The sequence below is a fragment of the Apodemus sylvaticus genome, chromosome 20 (assembly GCF_947179515.1).
Source record: "Apodemus sylvaticus chromosome 20, mApoSyl1.1, whole genome shotgun sequence".
Taxonomy (NCBI): Eukaryota; Metazoa; Chordata; class Mammalia; order Rodentia; family Muridae; genus Apodemus; species Apodemus sylvaticus.
Genome location: NC_067491.1, coordinates 26,872,809 through 26,888,267, shown reverse-complemented (window position 1 = coordinate 26,888,267; position 15,459 = coordinate 26,872,809). Strand labels below are relative to the sequence as shown.

General features: G+C 42.4%; 2 protein-coding genes across 2 annotated transcripts; both read right to left on the bottom strand.

Moving 5' to 3' along the window:
• Positions 1–589: 589 nt before the first annotated feature.
• Myf5 (myogenic factor 5) lies at positions 590–2,485 on the bottom strand. The gene is made up of 3 exons (XM_052166063.1): positions 1,985–2,485; positions 1,202–1,277; positions 590–780 (listed from the first exon to the last, which is right to left on the bottom strand). Exons 1-3 carry the CDS (start codon positions 2,483–2,485, stop codon positions 590–592), a joined length of 768 nt encoding a protein of 255 aa, XP_052022023.1.
• Positions 2,486–10,065: 7,580 nt separating this feature from the next.
• On the bottom strand, positions 10,066–11,310 carry Myf6 (myogenic factor 6). The gene is made up of 3 exons (XM_052165974.1): positions 10,792–11,310; positions 10,411–10,501; positions 10,066–10,184 (listed from the first exon to the last, which is right to left on the bottom strand). Exons 1-3 carry the CDS (start codon positions 11,308–11,310, stop codon positions 10,066–10,068), a joined length of 729 nt encoding a protein of 242 aa, XP_052021934.1.
• Between the last annotated feature and the right edge of the window lie 4,149 nt (positions 11,311–15,459).

Here is a 15,459-nt window from a genome sequence, read left to right as displayed (position 1 = left end):
CCAAGAAACAAATTAGTTATTTCAGTAAACAATTTTGTTTATAGTGAAATTTACAAAATTTTTATAGTTTAAAATTGCCCACATTGTATTATTTATTGCTTACATTTAAAGAAGTATTTCTTAGAAGAAAAGATGAAAATATGTATCATTTGATAGAATGTCATCTTTTCATTTGATACACTATTAACAAAGGATTAAAGGGAAAATCAAAAATTAAATATATTTTTAATTCCCTGTAATGGATTCCAAGCTATTAAAATGTATTTTAAGGAAAAAATAGAGCTCTAAATTCCAAAGTTATTTTAATGTGCAATATTTACAATATATATGTATAAGTTAAGGATTACTATAAGTAGCTGTCAATTAATTGCCTCCATCGGAAAAATATCTAAAGCAAACAATGAAAGCAGAAAGACCCGGCAGAGGAGAAATCATTATTGCAAATGTGACTTTCAGTTAAATACATTTCCTTATAAAGTGGCAAGACAGTATTTACAACTGAAAAAGCGCATCTCCGTCACAGGTTGTCTTTGCTTCAATTTTCCCATGTAGGACGCTTTCCTAGCAGGACTGATGATCAGGAGATAGTTCATAATACGTGATAGATAAGTCTGGAACTAGAGGATCCTGGGGTTGCGGGCTGCGAATGGATGCTGGCAGCTGGAGAGAGAGAAGCTGTGTCCTGAAGAGGTAGCTCGTTTGGCTCTGCCGATGTGATCCGATCCACTATGCTGGACAAGCAATCTAAGCTGGACAAGGAGCTTTTATCCGCAGCACATGCTAACAGCACAAGGAGAAAAGTGCTTTAAGAAAACTATCCCCACGCAGATAGGCTTGCTTGTGGTGCCCTTTAAACCGTAGGTCAGCACCTTTGACCACACAGGTCAGGTGATCACAGAGGGACTGATGTAAAAATTTGCAGTAAATATCTAGCCATTCCCGAGGGTAGAGGTGTAGAAGACCCCTGGTAATATTTCAAACAAAAGTGAGTGTGTGTATGTGGGAGGGGGATGCATGTGTGTATGCAGGTCTGTTTGTCTGTCAGAGTAATCTGGAGCAGAAAATGGTCCAAAGCCTCCCCCATAACAGCCATCATTTTTATTCCTTTTCTAAATACTACTTGGAAAGACAGACTGCTATGATAGACTGAATTATGAGACTGAACAGATCTTCAAATGTGCCTGAAGTTATCAGTTCTTACCGTTTGAGACATCAGGACAGTAGATGCTGTCGAAGCTACTGTTCTTTCGGGACCAGACAGGGCTGTTACATTCAGGCTGTAACACAGAACACACAGAAATGTATTGTTAAGCCTTGGCAAAAGATGAGCAAACCTAGGGTGAGATCACACCAGCCCCCTAGCTCAGGAAACCGAATGGTCTTAGTTCCCTCCGCGGCACTGCTTTCGGAAGGGGCGGCTGTCTCCAAATCTCCAGGGCACCAAGGTCAGTCTCGGTGCTGGGAGAAGAGGAAAACAGAAGCAATAAGAAGACGATGAAATCCCACAGCAATGTGCACTGGGTTAACCATGCAAAATGGATTGCGGTAGAAGGAAGCCACACTAATTCTGGGAGAGAAGACTTTCCCAGGGCAAACACACATTAAAACCTGCCAACACTGGAACAGATGCCGTCCGAAAACAATGTGTCAACATTGCCTGCCAGCCCGGCCTCAGAGCAGGGATTGGGATGGTACTGGAGATGCTTTCTAATTCTTTACTGAGTTATAGACACTGAGTGGCTGCAGTAAAGCAGAAACAGCAGAGAAAACGCTTCTTTAACGTAAGAACAGGCTAACCTTTTACTACCATCCACATGCATCCAGAACCAGCTAGGAAATCAAACTACGACATTTTTTTTTTTTAAATCTTTCTGTGAACACAGCTCTTAAAGCAGTGGTCCCACTATATCTGGCTTAGAAGAGGTACCAGGACTTTTCACAAAGACTATGGTAAACGATACTGGGTCTTGGAGTTGAGGCTTACCATGCCATCAGAGCAGTTGGAGGTGGGGCTGGTTGGCTCAGAGCAGCTCTGTCCCGGCAGGCTGTAATAGTTCTCAACCTGTTCCCTCAGCAGCTCCTGAAGGCTCTCAATGTAGCGGATGGCATTCCTGAGGATCTCCACCTTTGGGAGTCTCTGGTTAGGGTTGGTTGTGGTGCACCTCTTGAGCGTCTCGAAAGCTTGGTTGACCTTCTTCAGGCGTCTGCGCTCGCGCATGGTGGCGGCCTTACGCCGATCCATGGTAGTGGACTTCCTCTTGCAAGTTTTGCAAGCCCACATGAGGCAGTGGCCAGCCTGGTGGTGGCCAGTAGGTGCACGCACGTGCTCCTCGTCGTCTGAGCCCTGCAGCTCAGCTTTGTGTGCTCCGAAGGCTGCCACTCTTGGCTCAAACTGGTCCCCAAACTCATCCTCTGGGGAGGGGATGCAGGAGCCTTCATAGAAGTACTCAGAAGGCGAGAACTGGCAGCTGTCCGTCATGTCCATTCTTCAGGGAAGCAGGTGGGAATACCTGGACTCGGGAGAAAGGGAGAAATGCCAGTCCCTGACTGCTGCAGGTCCCGCAAATCCAAGCAGAGCTCCGGGTTTGGGATTGTTTCTCTGTAATTAACAAGGACAGATGCCTGTTGGCCAGGGTCAGCCAGTGGCTGAGGTTGGGGCTCTTTATATATTCCTGGGGGATGGGAAGGAAGGCTGGTCCCTGTAGCTTGGGCGTTATTAGCATATCCCACCACAACCCCCACAGGGGCTGTCTGGGCAAGTCTCTTGTCTTTCTCCTAGAGACAATTTGCTGTTTACTGGCCCCTTTGACGCTAATGATTTTACTACAGCCCAACCTGCTCAGTGGCCTTCTGGATAAACTAACTTAGTGATCATTTAAAGGGTTGGCTTCTTGAAATTACTCACACTTTAACATAATCAGCAGCAGCAGCAGCAGCATCGGAGCAAGACATTAAACTCTGTGTTTTCTTCTGACACCAAAAGGGAACCTAGCTTCTGGATTCTGATCACGCGGGATCTCCAGTGCGTGCTTCTCATTTTCACGAACTTTACCAAACGATTGAGTCAGTTTGTATGATGGTAATAGTTGGTAAAATAGTGACGTGATATTTTCATGGATAGCGTGAACCTAGAGCACGATGGTACAAAACCTGCTTGATAAAGACCAAAGGAGTAAAGTTCTGATGAGGTGGTCACCTCAAGGCATGGCAGTAGCTGGGACTTCCTTTCTGAGATGGTCTGGCTCTGTCAGACGCCGCACTTTTCTTCTGCTTCCCTGAAAACGAGATGGCCTCAGGTGGACCAGGTGACCCTCCTGCACCCCTCCCCTTGAGCTTCCACCCTCTCCCCTGCCCCACCCCCACTTGTCTGTTGCCTCTTCCTCTGCCTCAGACCTACGCTAATACCTGCACAGGGAGATTCCCACGCCCGCCCGAGGATGGGCACCAGCAGCACTCCAGTTTCTCACAGTAAGCTCCCCTTCCAGCCTGGGGTTTCTTTTCTCCAGAGTCTGCTGCTCCGCCCTGCCCTACAGACTAAACAGCCAGCCAGGCTTCGGGGTCGCTAATTTTCTGCTTTCAGGCCAGCTAACACCGTTACAGATGGGTCCCAGCTGGCCAGCTCAGAGAGATCCTGTGCTAGTGTAAAATTTCCAACTCCTCTAAAACGAGTGGCCTCACACACTTTGGTGACAAAAGCCTTTCAGAAATGCCATTTGCAGACAGGTCTTTGAAACTTTTGTGGACTGAAGACAAAAGGAGAAAACTACCATTCATATAAAATTAGCCTGTTCCCTCAGCTTTTATGATTTCTTCTCCACTGTTAACAGGCTTTCAGAGAGGAGAGATGTTATTCATAACCAAGAAAACAGTCAACACAAGTTCTCGGGGGCTTTGAATCTCTTTTTTGTAGCCCCAATGTAAAAATGGACTGTTCACACTTGGGAGTGTCATCCAATTAAGTAAGTGCTGTGTCTCCAAATTGACTATGTATGGATGTGTGTGTGTGTGTGTGTGCATGTGTGTGTGTACTGCACTATGCTGATGCTGAAGCTAATGATGCTGTTGATGACTCAGAGTAACTTTCCTATAGCAGCCATGAATGACAGATCTGATATCTATAGCGGCCAGATAAATTATAACTGTCTGTGAAGGTAAGGACTCCAATGAAGGGACCTGAAAGTGTCAGTCACTGTTCTTGCTAGCTAAGTCGGTCTCCGTTCCCTCTACCCTGTCCTGTAATCTTGAAGACAGATTTCTTCTGAAAGTCAGGTCAAGCCGGACTCACACTGAGGGGCTCCTTAATCATCTGGCCAATAAAAAAACTACAACTGTACCTTATTGGGGCCAAATTACAAATGTCTCCCTTTGAAATGAATACAGTATTGGGTCAACACTAGATTTAAAAACACACACACACACAGACACACAGACACACAGACACACACACACACACACACACACACATACACGTACTCCTGAAAAAAAGGCTCCTGCCTCATTTCTGTAGATGCATCTGATTGAACACACAGCACATGTGAAACCTCTGTGATGCTATTTTGGAGAGGTAGATATTCTCACCCTCAAATTCACAGCCAAAGCTGTGGAGAGAATCTGGTCAGCAACTACACTACATAAGATGGTCTTCCTCTTCCTCTTCTCTTTGCTTCTCTTATCCTTCCTTCTCCTCCTCTCCATCCTTTTCTTCTCCCCCCCCCAGCTTCCTCCTCCCCCTCTTTCCTCTCCATCTTCCTTACCTCTGTCTCATCTTTGGGATAACTAAAACAGAGCAATGATTGTCATGTAAACGTGCTCCTTACCGTGGAAGTGGAAGGCAGTGGGCTCCGTGACCTTCGACTGTTTTTCAGTCCGCCCTCTTACTGTTCTGTGTAATAGCTACACACTTACTAGTAGCTACTGCCTCGAATCTGCCCTACACGGTTGATTTATTGCTCCTCACCATTCTCACAGAATAACTTGGTGCGTGAAAGGATTCTACCATCTAAGTTTGTTTGCTTGCTTGTTTGTTCGAAGGTAAACTTTAACTCTAGGCCTGGGTAATTTTCCCTTATCCACACAGGATTTGAAGCAGTCTCCCTGTTTTTAGCAATGGCTCCGAGCCCCTGGAAGTGATCATGTTTGCTTCAGGTTCAGTGTTTGGGTGGGGGGTGGGGGGGATGCGAGGTAGGCTCTTCCTCAGCTTGCCAAATAGAAAAACTTACAAACTCATCTTTTCTTCTCTGGGGCTCCGGGGCTAGGAAGCCGCTGTCACTCAGGGGCCCCTGTCAGTACCAGGAGCGCTCAGAGGTTAGGGCTGTCTTTGGTAAGGTGATCTCAAAACAAATTTACCAGAGTGCAGCGGGCTGTGTGGAACTAAAGACGATGCAGGACAAACACAGGCGCAGGCCAGGCTGCTTAATGAGCACGGCTGAGAGGGCTTCTGTGGAGGGCCCTTTGGGACTCAAGTGCTGAAAATCGGGTCTCAGACCACAAGGATAAAAAATGAGACAAAACTTTTAAGCCATTGCCACAACTAAAAAGGAGGGAGGTCAAAAGTCTGAGGTGGCCTGCAAAAAGGGAAGAAAATTAACTCCTGAGATGAAAAAGGCTCTGTCTCCATTCAGAGAAGACTGACCATTACTTCTTAGGACAGACTAGGAGAGGAAGTGCAGCATTTATATGAACGTTACAGTAAAAGACAAAACAAAATCAGAGAAATTAAGAAGGGACGTATAGAAACATGTATTATGTTTATATAGTGAATGCACAGATACAGCTGCACACACATACCTGTATACACATAACACACACACACACACACACACACACACACATGTATGCAAATTCACACTGGAACCCTTTCTCTTCACTTCTGCACCTACCTGCCGGACTCTGCTTCTGCTTGTTGTAGAGGGACGTCCCAATGTGCTAAACAATTTTAAATTGCTATCAGCTCTGGAAGCTGGGCACACCTATGTAAACACATTAGTACCTGCCAGGGCTGCGAGAAGAATTTGTGGACCAGACAGCTGAGGAAGACATTGGCCTCTGCTTGAATTCGAAGACTTCCAGGAGAGATCAAAGGACTATGGAAGGACATTTAGCAGCCTTGAGTGAGGAGAAGTAGCCTCTCCCTTCCATACTACCTATGTGGCTGTATAGGACAGGGACCTTTCATCCTACAGAATGACTCAGAACTAGGCTTGCGAAACTCTTTTAGCAGACAGAAAGAATCATCTTTGAAAAGATTTGATTAGTGTGTGGAAGTAAACAGTGGATTCTGTGGAAGGAAATATCATGTTGTTGTGTTTACTCGCGATCAGTGAGCTAATATAATGTTTAAAATTAAGTACTTTTGAAATGTATATGTGGTGATATGAGAAGGGTCACCAAATGGAGAAATTGGTTAAATGTTTCCAAAGGAAGAATATAAATGGTAGAAGGATGTCTTTATAATTTTAAAAGTGACTTTCATCATCCTGATTTTCCTGCCCTCCTAATAGTTGTTAAGAGTCCCTGAATTTCTGTCCTCCTCACAAAAAAAAAAAAAAAAAAACTCTTAAAAGAGTTGACAGAAAATTGAGATCATTTGATATAAGCAAATTTCCCCCATGTCTGTGGTCCTGCTATGATGATGAAAGTTAGCTTTAGAGAGCTTATTGATATTTGATATCTATGAATTATTTCAGTAATAGTATAACAGAAAACCACTCATTATTTAATATGTGACATTATATGAATCTCTGAAAAGAGATCTTAGTTCAATCCCAAAGTCCATATCTTTACTAAGATATTATGTCTTAATTTTCTGCTTCCATAGACTTGTTTATTTTGGCTTTGACCTTGGTTAAAGTTATCATCATTAATATCAAACAAAAACAGTTCAAATCACAAACACACCAAGGACTTCATTGGAAATCCTAACATGTCAGCTATAGCACCAAAGGTCATATGAACTCTTCAGAAAATATTTTCTCTATTTAATGAAGAGTCCTTCACAGGCAACCTCACTCCAAACAATTTCTCAAGTTACCCAGCTAAGAAAGATAGGGAGGATTTGGTTTGCAAAGACTGAATCTATCAACAAGGTAAGATCAGGAATTGATCCAAGCATTCTGATGCAGAGTAGTTCAACTATAAATCTTCTTATAAATAACCTAAGATGAATATATTTACTTGATTAGTTATGACAAATCAATTGTACAAAGAATCCAGTCTTTGAAAATACTGGTATAGTAGCACATTTTAGGGCAAATCCTTTGGATGACAAAAATATTCAGAGATATAGAATATGTATGGTTAGTGAAGATGGAGACCACCCAGATTGAGTTACGTATATTTTGGTTGGGTAATTTAACTAGGGAATGCATTGGCATTTAGTTTTGAAAGTCATGCTGTAATTTGGAGTTGACTAGCTTTCTCCACTTTGAGAAAGAGGTTTGCAGGAATGATTGTCAATGATAGTCAAATAATTCTATAGACTATAGATATTATTTTGCCAAGACATCTCTTTCTGGATACAAAGGAATTGACGGCAGAGTCAACTTATGGCCATTGATAACTTTCCCTGGCTTTGAGTCCTGGCTTTATACTTGCCGGATGGAGATATGCTTCTATTCAAAGAATCCTTTTAAAACACAAGTAATAAATGCGGTTCTCACTGGTTGTAGTTGGATCTCATTAATACAAGACTAAGGATGGCTTTGTCCCTTGCTCCATGTGATTCCCCTTCTTGGATGAAGTCAGCAAGGACAAGAAGCTACAGTTTGGGGTGGCATGCCTTTTGATGGTCAATTGAGATTTACTAACATAAAAAGAACTGATTTTGGTGTCAGTTTGTGTCTTTTTGATCCAACACTGCAGCCTGTGCTGTCTGTGAATTTTCACAAGCCCATGAGAAAGGGATTAGCCTTTCTCCCATTGTTTCATAAACAAGAAATCAGGATCAATCAGGAGTGGGATTGGCTCAGGTTGTATAGGAGCAGTCTGCATTTAGTTTAGGTAAAGCGGCCTCACATAGACTCAGTTTCCTAGACCACGCAGCCCCCTGCGTCTCTCAAACATTTTAAAAAGGAATCATATGCCAGTACTGATATCCTCAACCAAACACTCTGAGCTTTTGAAGTATTTTAGAAGAATCCAGACTTTTTCATATGATCAGAAAATAAGTTAGTAAGGCAGGCACAATCACAGTACTGCAAATTTAAAATGCTCCAAGACCTACCCATCCCCACTCCAACCCTCTACCCCGACTCCTGCTGACAATTCATGCTCAGAAAGTTTCAGGTATTGGTTGGATTTCTGGGTTAGAGCGATTGAATCTCAACATTTACACAAATATCACAAATTCAGGAAAATCTTGAATTTGGAAATATTTCCTACACCTATACGTTTTTGGATAAGGGATTGTCAACATATCCTAACTCCAAGAACGGTTTTTAAAAGAGTGACAAAGTAGAGCTGCCTGTTTGCAGGGCGCAGTGTCTGTGGTGCTCTCTGGAACTTCTGTGTTACTCAGCCCAGGGAGGGTTGGGACATGGACCCTGACTGGCAAATGCTCGGCTCTGCTCAACTTTGAGAGCTGCAGAGTGGCGGTGGATGGTAAGTGATGGGGTCCCAGAAGGGTGATGGAAGGCACCGTTTAGCAGGCCTGGCGGGCTTGGCTCTGCTTCCCTTCCCACTGTGTTTCTTGGTGGTCGTTTTTTCACCCCTAGGTTACGGGAAAAACAGAAGCGGCACACGTTGTAAAATCTTCATGGAGTGGAGCTCCTGCGGCTTCGGGCTCTCTCGGGGGCTTTGCTGTTTGGTCCAGTTAAGAGGTTTCATGTGTGTTACTGTTGTCTTTTGCTACCAAGCATTTAACCCTATCTATTGAAGCAGCCCTTGTCCCCCCCACGGCCCCCGCCCCTTGTAAGGACATCCACTCTTCTGCAAGAGACAGATTGCACTTCTCTTTTATCTTTCTGTTTGGAAAATAAACTCAAACCAAAGAGCACTTGAAGATGTGCTAGGGCTGCTAGGGGCTAGTCTAGTTCAAAAAAACTGGCTATTAGGCCAGTGTAGGTCCTGGCTACTTTAGATCTACACTTGGAAACAGTCTGGAACACCAAGGAGGGAAAAAAATAAGTAAATTAGACCAAATTAATTTGATATATTTTAGGGAGATAAACAAAGAATTCTTTTGGGGAAATTTGAAAGACTTTTGTATATTTAAAATTAAATTTCAGAGTAAGTAAATCCCATCCAGATCACCAACCATAGAACAGTGTGGAAATAGGGAAAAAGAAGAAAAAGCCACAGAAAGGCGAGAAGAGATACTTTCTGGATAATTCCTCCTACCAATAACAGGTGAGATATCTACACGGAATATTAAAGTGCCCAGTTTAATTGAGACTACGGCTCCCACACTCTTTTTCCTCCCGATAAATTAAGCTGAAAGAAGAGGTCCAAGTAAGTGGTCACAGGTGGTAGCTAAGTTAAAATACGGCTATTCTTTAGTTTTGTACACATGCCCTTGTGGTCTTTCCAGTTAAATCAAATTAAAGCCATGCAGAAACATTGTACATGTAGAAACGTATTAATATTTTAATATTACAATATCAGGATCTTTACACATTTTATATACAATGCTTAATTCCACATTTAAAATATATCCTTTAGGTTTACATAAAAACGAAAGTACTAAGACTATTTACAAAAGTACATTAAATACTATTAGGATTAAACGTTCCCACTTTGATTTAGACAGGAATGAACTTCGTTGGCAACGGACAGGAAAGGGTCACGTGATCATAGTAAAAGTTAAGATGTTATAAAAAACCAACCAAACTAAAAACAAAATTAGGGTTCTAGAGCTAAATAACTAGCAGTTTCAATATAATAATAAAATAATTGTCATAATAAAAGCCCCAAGGCCTACGACTTTCACTTGCGGTGGCGAGAACTTTCTTTTTAATACGAAATTTCTTGCTTTTCATAAACTCTGGCATCTGCGAGCTCTAATCTAAATGATGAGGCGGAAAGGGGGTTCTTCCTGCTGAGTGGAGAGTGTTCCAAATGCTGGTTGAGTTACTTCTCCACCACCTCCTCCACGCTGGGGAGTTTGCGTTCCTCTGAGGAAATACTGTCCACGATGGAAGAAAGGCGCTGAAGACTGCTAGAGGCTGACGCGTCCACGCTTGCTCCTCCTGAGCACAGAAAACAAACACAGACCTCGCCTGTAGCATCCCTCACTGTGTCCCACTGAGGCTACAGAGGCCATGCGGGAGGACTGCATCCCTGAGAGCAAAAACAGCGCTTTTATTTGCTCTGAAAGAGCTCGCTTTGAGCTCTCTGTGCTCAGCCGGAGCACCCCTGTGCAGTGCTTAGCCTCCTTGCTTCCAGTGCAGCCCAGCGCCCTTTCTTTTACATTACCTTCCTTAGCAGTTATCTCCAGCCCCCTGGAATGATCCGAAACACTTGGCCACTGGGGGCTGCAGGTGCGCAGGAAATCCGCACCCTCAAGCTGGAAGGAAAAAACCAAAGCAACAGATTAGGAAAGAAACAAATACGCAGGGGGGTGGGGAAGAGGGATAGGAAGGGGAGGCTTGTGGGTGTCTCCCCTGCTTCCTTGGGCCAGACCGCATTTCCTGCTTAGGGCAAGGGATCTATCTTCTAGGGTCACTGGAGGTTCACTAGAGGGGGCAAGGGCCGGGCAAGAAAGGGGGAAGGAACCAAGCGGGTGGAGGTTATGGTCTCAGGAAGACTTTTAATAGGCCTTTTACATTTCCCTGCCCTGGTAGCATCTGGGCTTACAATTTCTTGCTTGGGTTTGTAGCTGTAGGGGTCCACGCCCAGCTCCTGCATTTTCTCTTGCTGATCCAGTCGGTGCAACAGGTCCTGCAGACGCTCAATGTAGCTAATTGCGCTCCTCAGAATCTCTACCTTAGGCAGCCTCTGGTTGGGGTTGGCCACAGTCCGACGTTTCAGTGCCTCAAAGGCTTCGTTGATTTTCTTTAGCCTCCTCCTTTCGCGTAGGGTAGCTGCTTTCCGACGATCTGTGGGGGCAGATTTTCTCTTGCAAGTCTTGCAAGCCCAGATCAGACACTGGCCCGGGCAGTGAGGAGGCTGCAGGCCTGGGGGAGCCAGAACGTGTTCCTCTCCACTGCTGTCGCTCCCGGCTTCCTGGGGCATTTGGTCCTGGCAAGGGGATAGGGTACCATCACTCCCTGGATACAAAGGAGAGCCCTCTGCCACTTCTAATGGCTGAAGAGTCACATTTTCTCCATCTAAGTAGAAGAAATAGGAACCAGTTTCAAAAAGGTCCATCATCATGTTCTCCTCCTTGGCCTCTGACTGATCTGAACTGGGTGATGGACTCAAAAACCCAGAGGAGCCACCCAGATGGCATTTAATTAGTGCGGTGACATAAGTCGACCCAGCTTTATATATAGTAGCTACTGAAACTCAATCCAACTTCTAGCTGTCATGGAGCATCAGTCTCCCAAAGTGATTACAGCTAGCGCTCCCTACAACATCTAGTTTGAAAGAAAACGGGAAACGGCACCTTTGAGAGTAAATGTGACCGCCCGTAAGGCAAACAGGTTAAACCAAAATACACAGAGAGTCGCAGCGCCACCGAAAGCAGTCGGTGCTTCCATTTTGGACAGTTTAGACACTAACTTGCTAACCGGGCAACTTCAAAAAACAACTGAGGATTAACACTGCTCTGCTCCCCTCCCTCTGGAGTTCAACTGAATTCTAAGTATAGACTCCTGATGAGAGATTTCATAGGCGATAGCCATTGCTCCAAAATAGCTTCATTAATATTTCCAGTGCAGGACAGCTCTTTGCTCTGTTCTGCCCGTCAAAAAGATGTTATCCCTGTGATTCAAACCATTTACCAGTCCTTCAAAGGTTACATATGCCTTTCAGGCCACAGCCTCAATAGAAGCAGGTAAATAATCGCTTTCCTCTCTTTTACTACATCGGTAAAATGAGGTGGGAGTTGGGGAGTGGGTGAAGGGTGCTCACAGCCCATGCTATTGTACGAAGTGATTCAGGATTCTTTCGTGGTGACCTTCCTCAGTTGCCTGTTATTTTAGATAGTGCAATTAAAATATGAATTTTGCTTCCTTTTCCAGTTGGAGCAAGAGCATATAAAATTAGGACTGAGATACAAGAAGGAAAATAAACATGGAATAAGTCCCTAAAATAGTCGCGGTTAAAACCAAGACACACAACAGTTGCTCAATACTTCTAATGTATCTTGAAATAACAAAAGGTTCTGTACTATTTTTTATTCATATTCACACTATCCATTGACTCCACCAAAGTTGGTTGCTTAGAATTCAGACAAGAAGGTTAGAAGACAAGGTGCATGTAATGAACCAAATGCTCTTCATTGTACAGTGTCCATAGTCCAACACATACACATATCATTTCTAAGGCAAAAAATGAAGTTTAGAGGGTTCCTGGATTTCAAAGAACTCTCTTTCAGTCCTAACTGGGTTGGGTTCTGTTTCTGTGTCAATGGATAAGTACTATTTGAAATGCTTCAAGATGATAGTGGTTGTTTTATTGAGTTAAGGTAAGGGTTCAATAAAATATTATCACACATGACTTATGTAGTGTGTAGCTGTGCAGTGAATATTAGTTATCATGTAGAACATAAAACTGTGTTGGGATTAAGCTTTTCCAGGCAATTAAACTACAGCTGGTGCTTCCCCCTCTCTCTGTTTGACCCTTCTCTTCTCCCCTAAATGTTTGTTCCTCTTTCTTCGATTTTTCAATCCTTCTTGAGGTTTCTGGAGGGAGTACTTTCCACTACCAATAAGTAGCTTTTGAGATAAAAGTCACACTTTATAATCGATATCCAAAACAGGGAATGGAAAGTGTAAGAACTTATTCTACCCCAAACATTGGTTGGGTTATGTTCCCTATGGCTTCTTTTTTTCAAATACTAAACTAATAAAACAATGAAAAGTCACACAAAAATCACTTTCATATCATTTAGGAAGAAGTTAAAATTTTAACCCAAGATGCTTTATTTATTCTTCCTCTACCTCCATTGCAAGCTGAGCTTTAAATGGCAACTTGGAGCTGTTTGGGCCGGTTTGGGGTATTTGTTCTTGTGGGGCTGTGTAGCTCCTTATCAAGACAGAGAATCAACCCCTCACTTTGGGGTGGTAGAAAGCACTAGAAAGAGAAAGGAGAATGGAATACTTCTTGTGTCATTTCCTGTGAGTTCCACTAGCTGCTGGGTCACCAAGATGAAGAGTGTAGACTGTCACTACAGTCCAATCTAGCTTCTCTTATATAACATGAATTTTTAGCTCCATTTTATGCCGTCCCATAAATAGAAGACAATTCCATAAAGGAAAAGTCAACCTTTGACGAGGGGAGGCATATAGCATTGTTACTTAAATAATTAAAATGCTTTCCTGCTCCCTCTTCTCATAATTCTGATCATTTTTATTTCTTCTTATGGAATTTATATCCAGAATAATTAATTACATTGACAAAGGGATGGAAGCAAAAGAAAGAAGGCAAAAAAAAAAAATGGCCCTGGAATTGGAATGGGCAAAACATGAAAGACATTTGTCCATACATAACATCTCAATTTCTCATAGCCTGTCCTTAGGTTTATATAAGGGCAGAAGAAAATGGCTGTATGTTTTTGCTATAAAAATTATGAAATCACTTTCAAAATGCAGCAACTTTGAGTAGGGAAAGGGAAAATCTTGCCCAGTACTGTATTGAATTGAAAGTGTCCTGATCCCTTTTCTCATAACTCTAAAAATTTTATCTTTTCTTGTGGAATTAAAATCCAGAATAATTAATTACTTCGACAAAGGGCCAAGAAGTCCTGGTGTGCAACTGCATGAACTGGAGACCACGGATGAGGAGGGTGTGTCAAACAGTTAGAAGGGTCTAGGGAGACATCTTGGAGGGGAAGCTGCCTGTTATGCAAAATGAAGACCTGAGTTCTGACCATGTAAAATGTTGAGCAGGGTGGCCATTCCTATAAGTAAACCTGGTGCTGGAGAAGGTGGAGACAAGAGGTTCCTTGGGAATTGGAGACCCACCAGTGGAAGCAGAAAAATAAAAAGATCAGGGGTCTGTAGGACCAGAGGGTGAGGCTTTGCCTCACAAAACAAACAAACAAAAAGGAGGGGAATGAAGAAATAAAATATCAGAAGCTGGGTTGAGCCTACATATACATGCACACAAATATACACAGGAGAAGAAGAAATTAAGAGCTTTCAACATGAAGAAATGTTGAGTGTTTAAAGAGGATAGGTTAAACTTCATTTGAATGTTATAGAATGTGTATTTATACCAAACCACATCACATCACACATTTGCACTAAAAATAAAAATGTAGCATGGTACATAAAGTACTTTTTGTTACTGAAATTAATAGGCAAACAAGACAAAAACTAGAGTCACTAGTAATTTCAAAGCTTGGTCTGCAGGAGGCCTCACTCAGGTAAAGGCATTTCTAGAATCTGCTAACTCTAAGATGTATGAACTAGCTATTACACATCACAAACCTCCTAAAGAGTATGGAAACTCTCACCTTTTTTTTATATAGTGAGTATAAATATAGGAAAAAAAGACTTTAAATTATAAATAGAAAAGGTTCAGGAAGCTGGTGAATCAGTGCAAAGGGTAGCTTTTCTTCTGTTCAAGTTAAGCCTTTCTCACTGAATTATTCTCTACTAAATTGTAATAGCGTCCTCTCACCATGTTGCAGAACTTCTGTAGTACAAGAAAATAGTATCAGTGTTCTCCTGGACGTACATAGATTTCTGCTTTCACTTCCTACTTTATTCACTAATTTTTGTTTGTTTATTTGTTTGTTTTTCTGTAAGTTGTAGACTGGAAAGGGGACATAAGAATAAGAAAAGCCTTGCATGAGCATTAACTGTCCTTTCAGATTAGCTTAGTGGGAAAATATGTACTGATTCCAAACAACTCAGTAGTGTTTGGAACTCAAATTGTTTACAAAATGTGAGAGGCTTGTAATTGAGATTTTACTATGTCTCCATAGAACATGAGGGAGATACAGATGTTAGCAACAAGTTAGGTAGGTTAGTGTAAATCCAAAGTACCCCATTTTAAGTAGCTAAACTATGGGTGATTGGAGAATGGGTGGAGAGAAGAAGGTTTATGGGACATATGGGGAGGGGGGATCTGGGAAAGGGGAAATCATTTGGAATGTAAACAAAGAATATAGAAAATAAAAATATAAAAAAAGAAAAAATTGGAGCACATAAATAGTATTAAGAATTATATTATTATTAGCAACCAACTTAAAGAATCCCCTGTTCATTCTTCATAAAATAGTATACTAGGTAAATGATAGAACGTTTTCCGATAGTTTATCCTGTCATTTGAAATTCATGATGATTTTCAAATGCATTTCTTTTGGTCATTGTCCCTCAAAAACTTGAATGTGTCTAAATCTTGTCTAAGAAA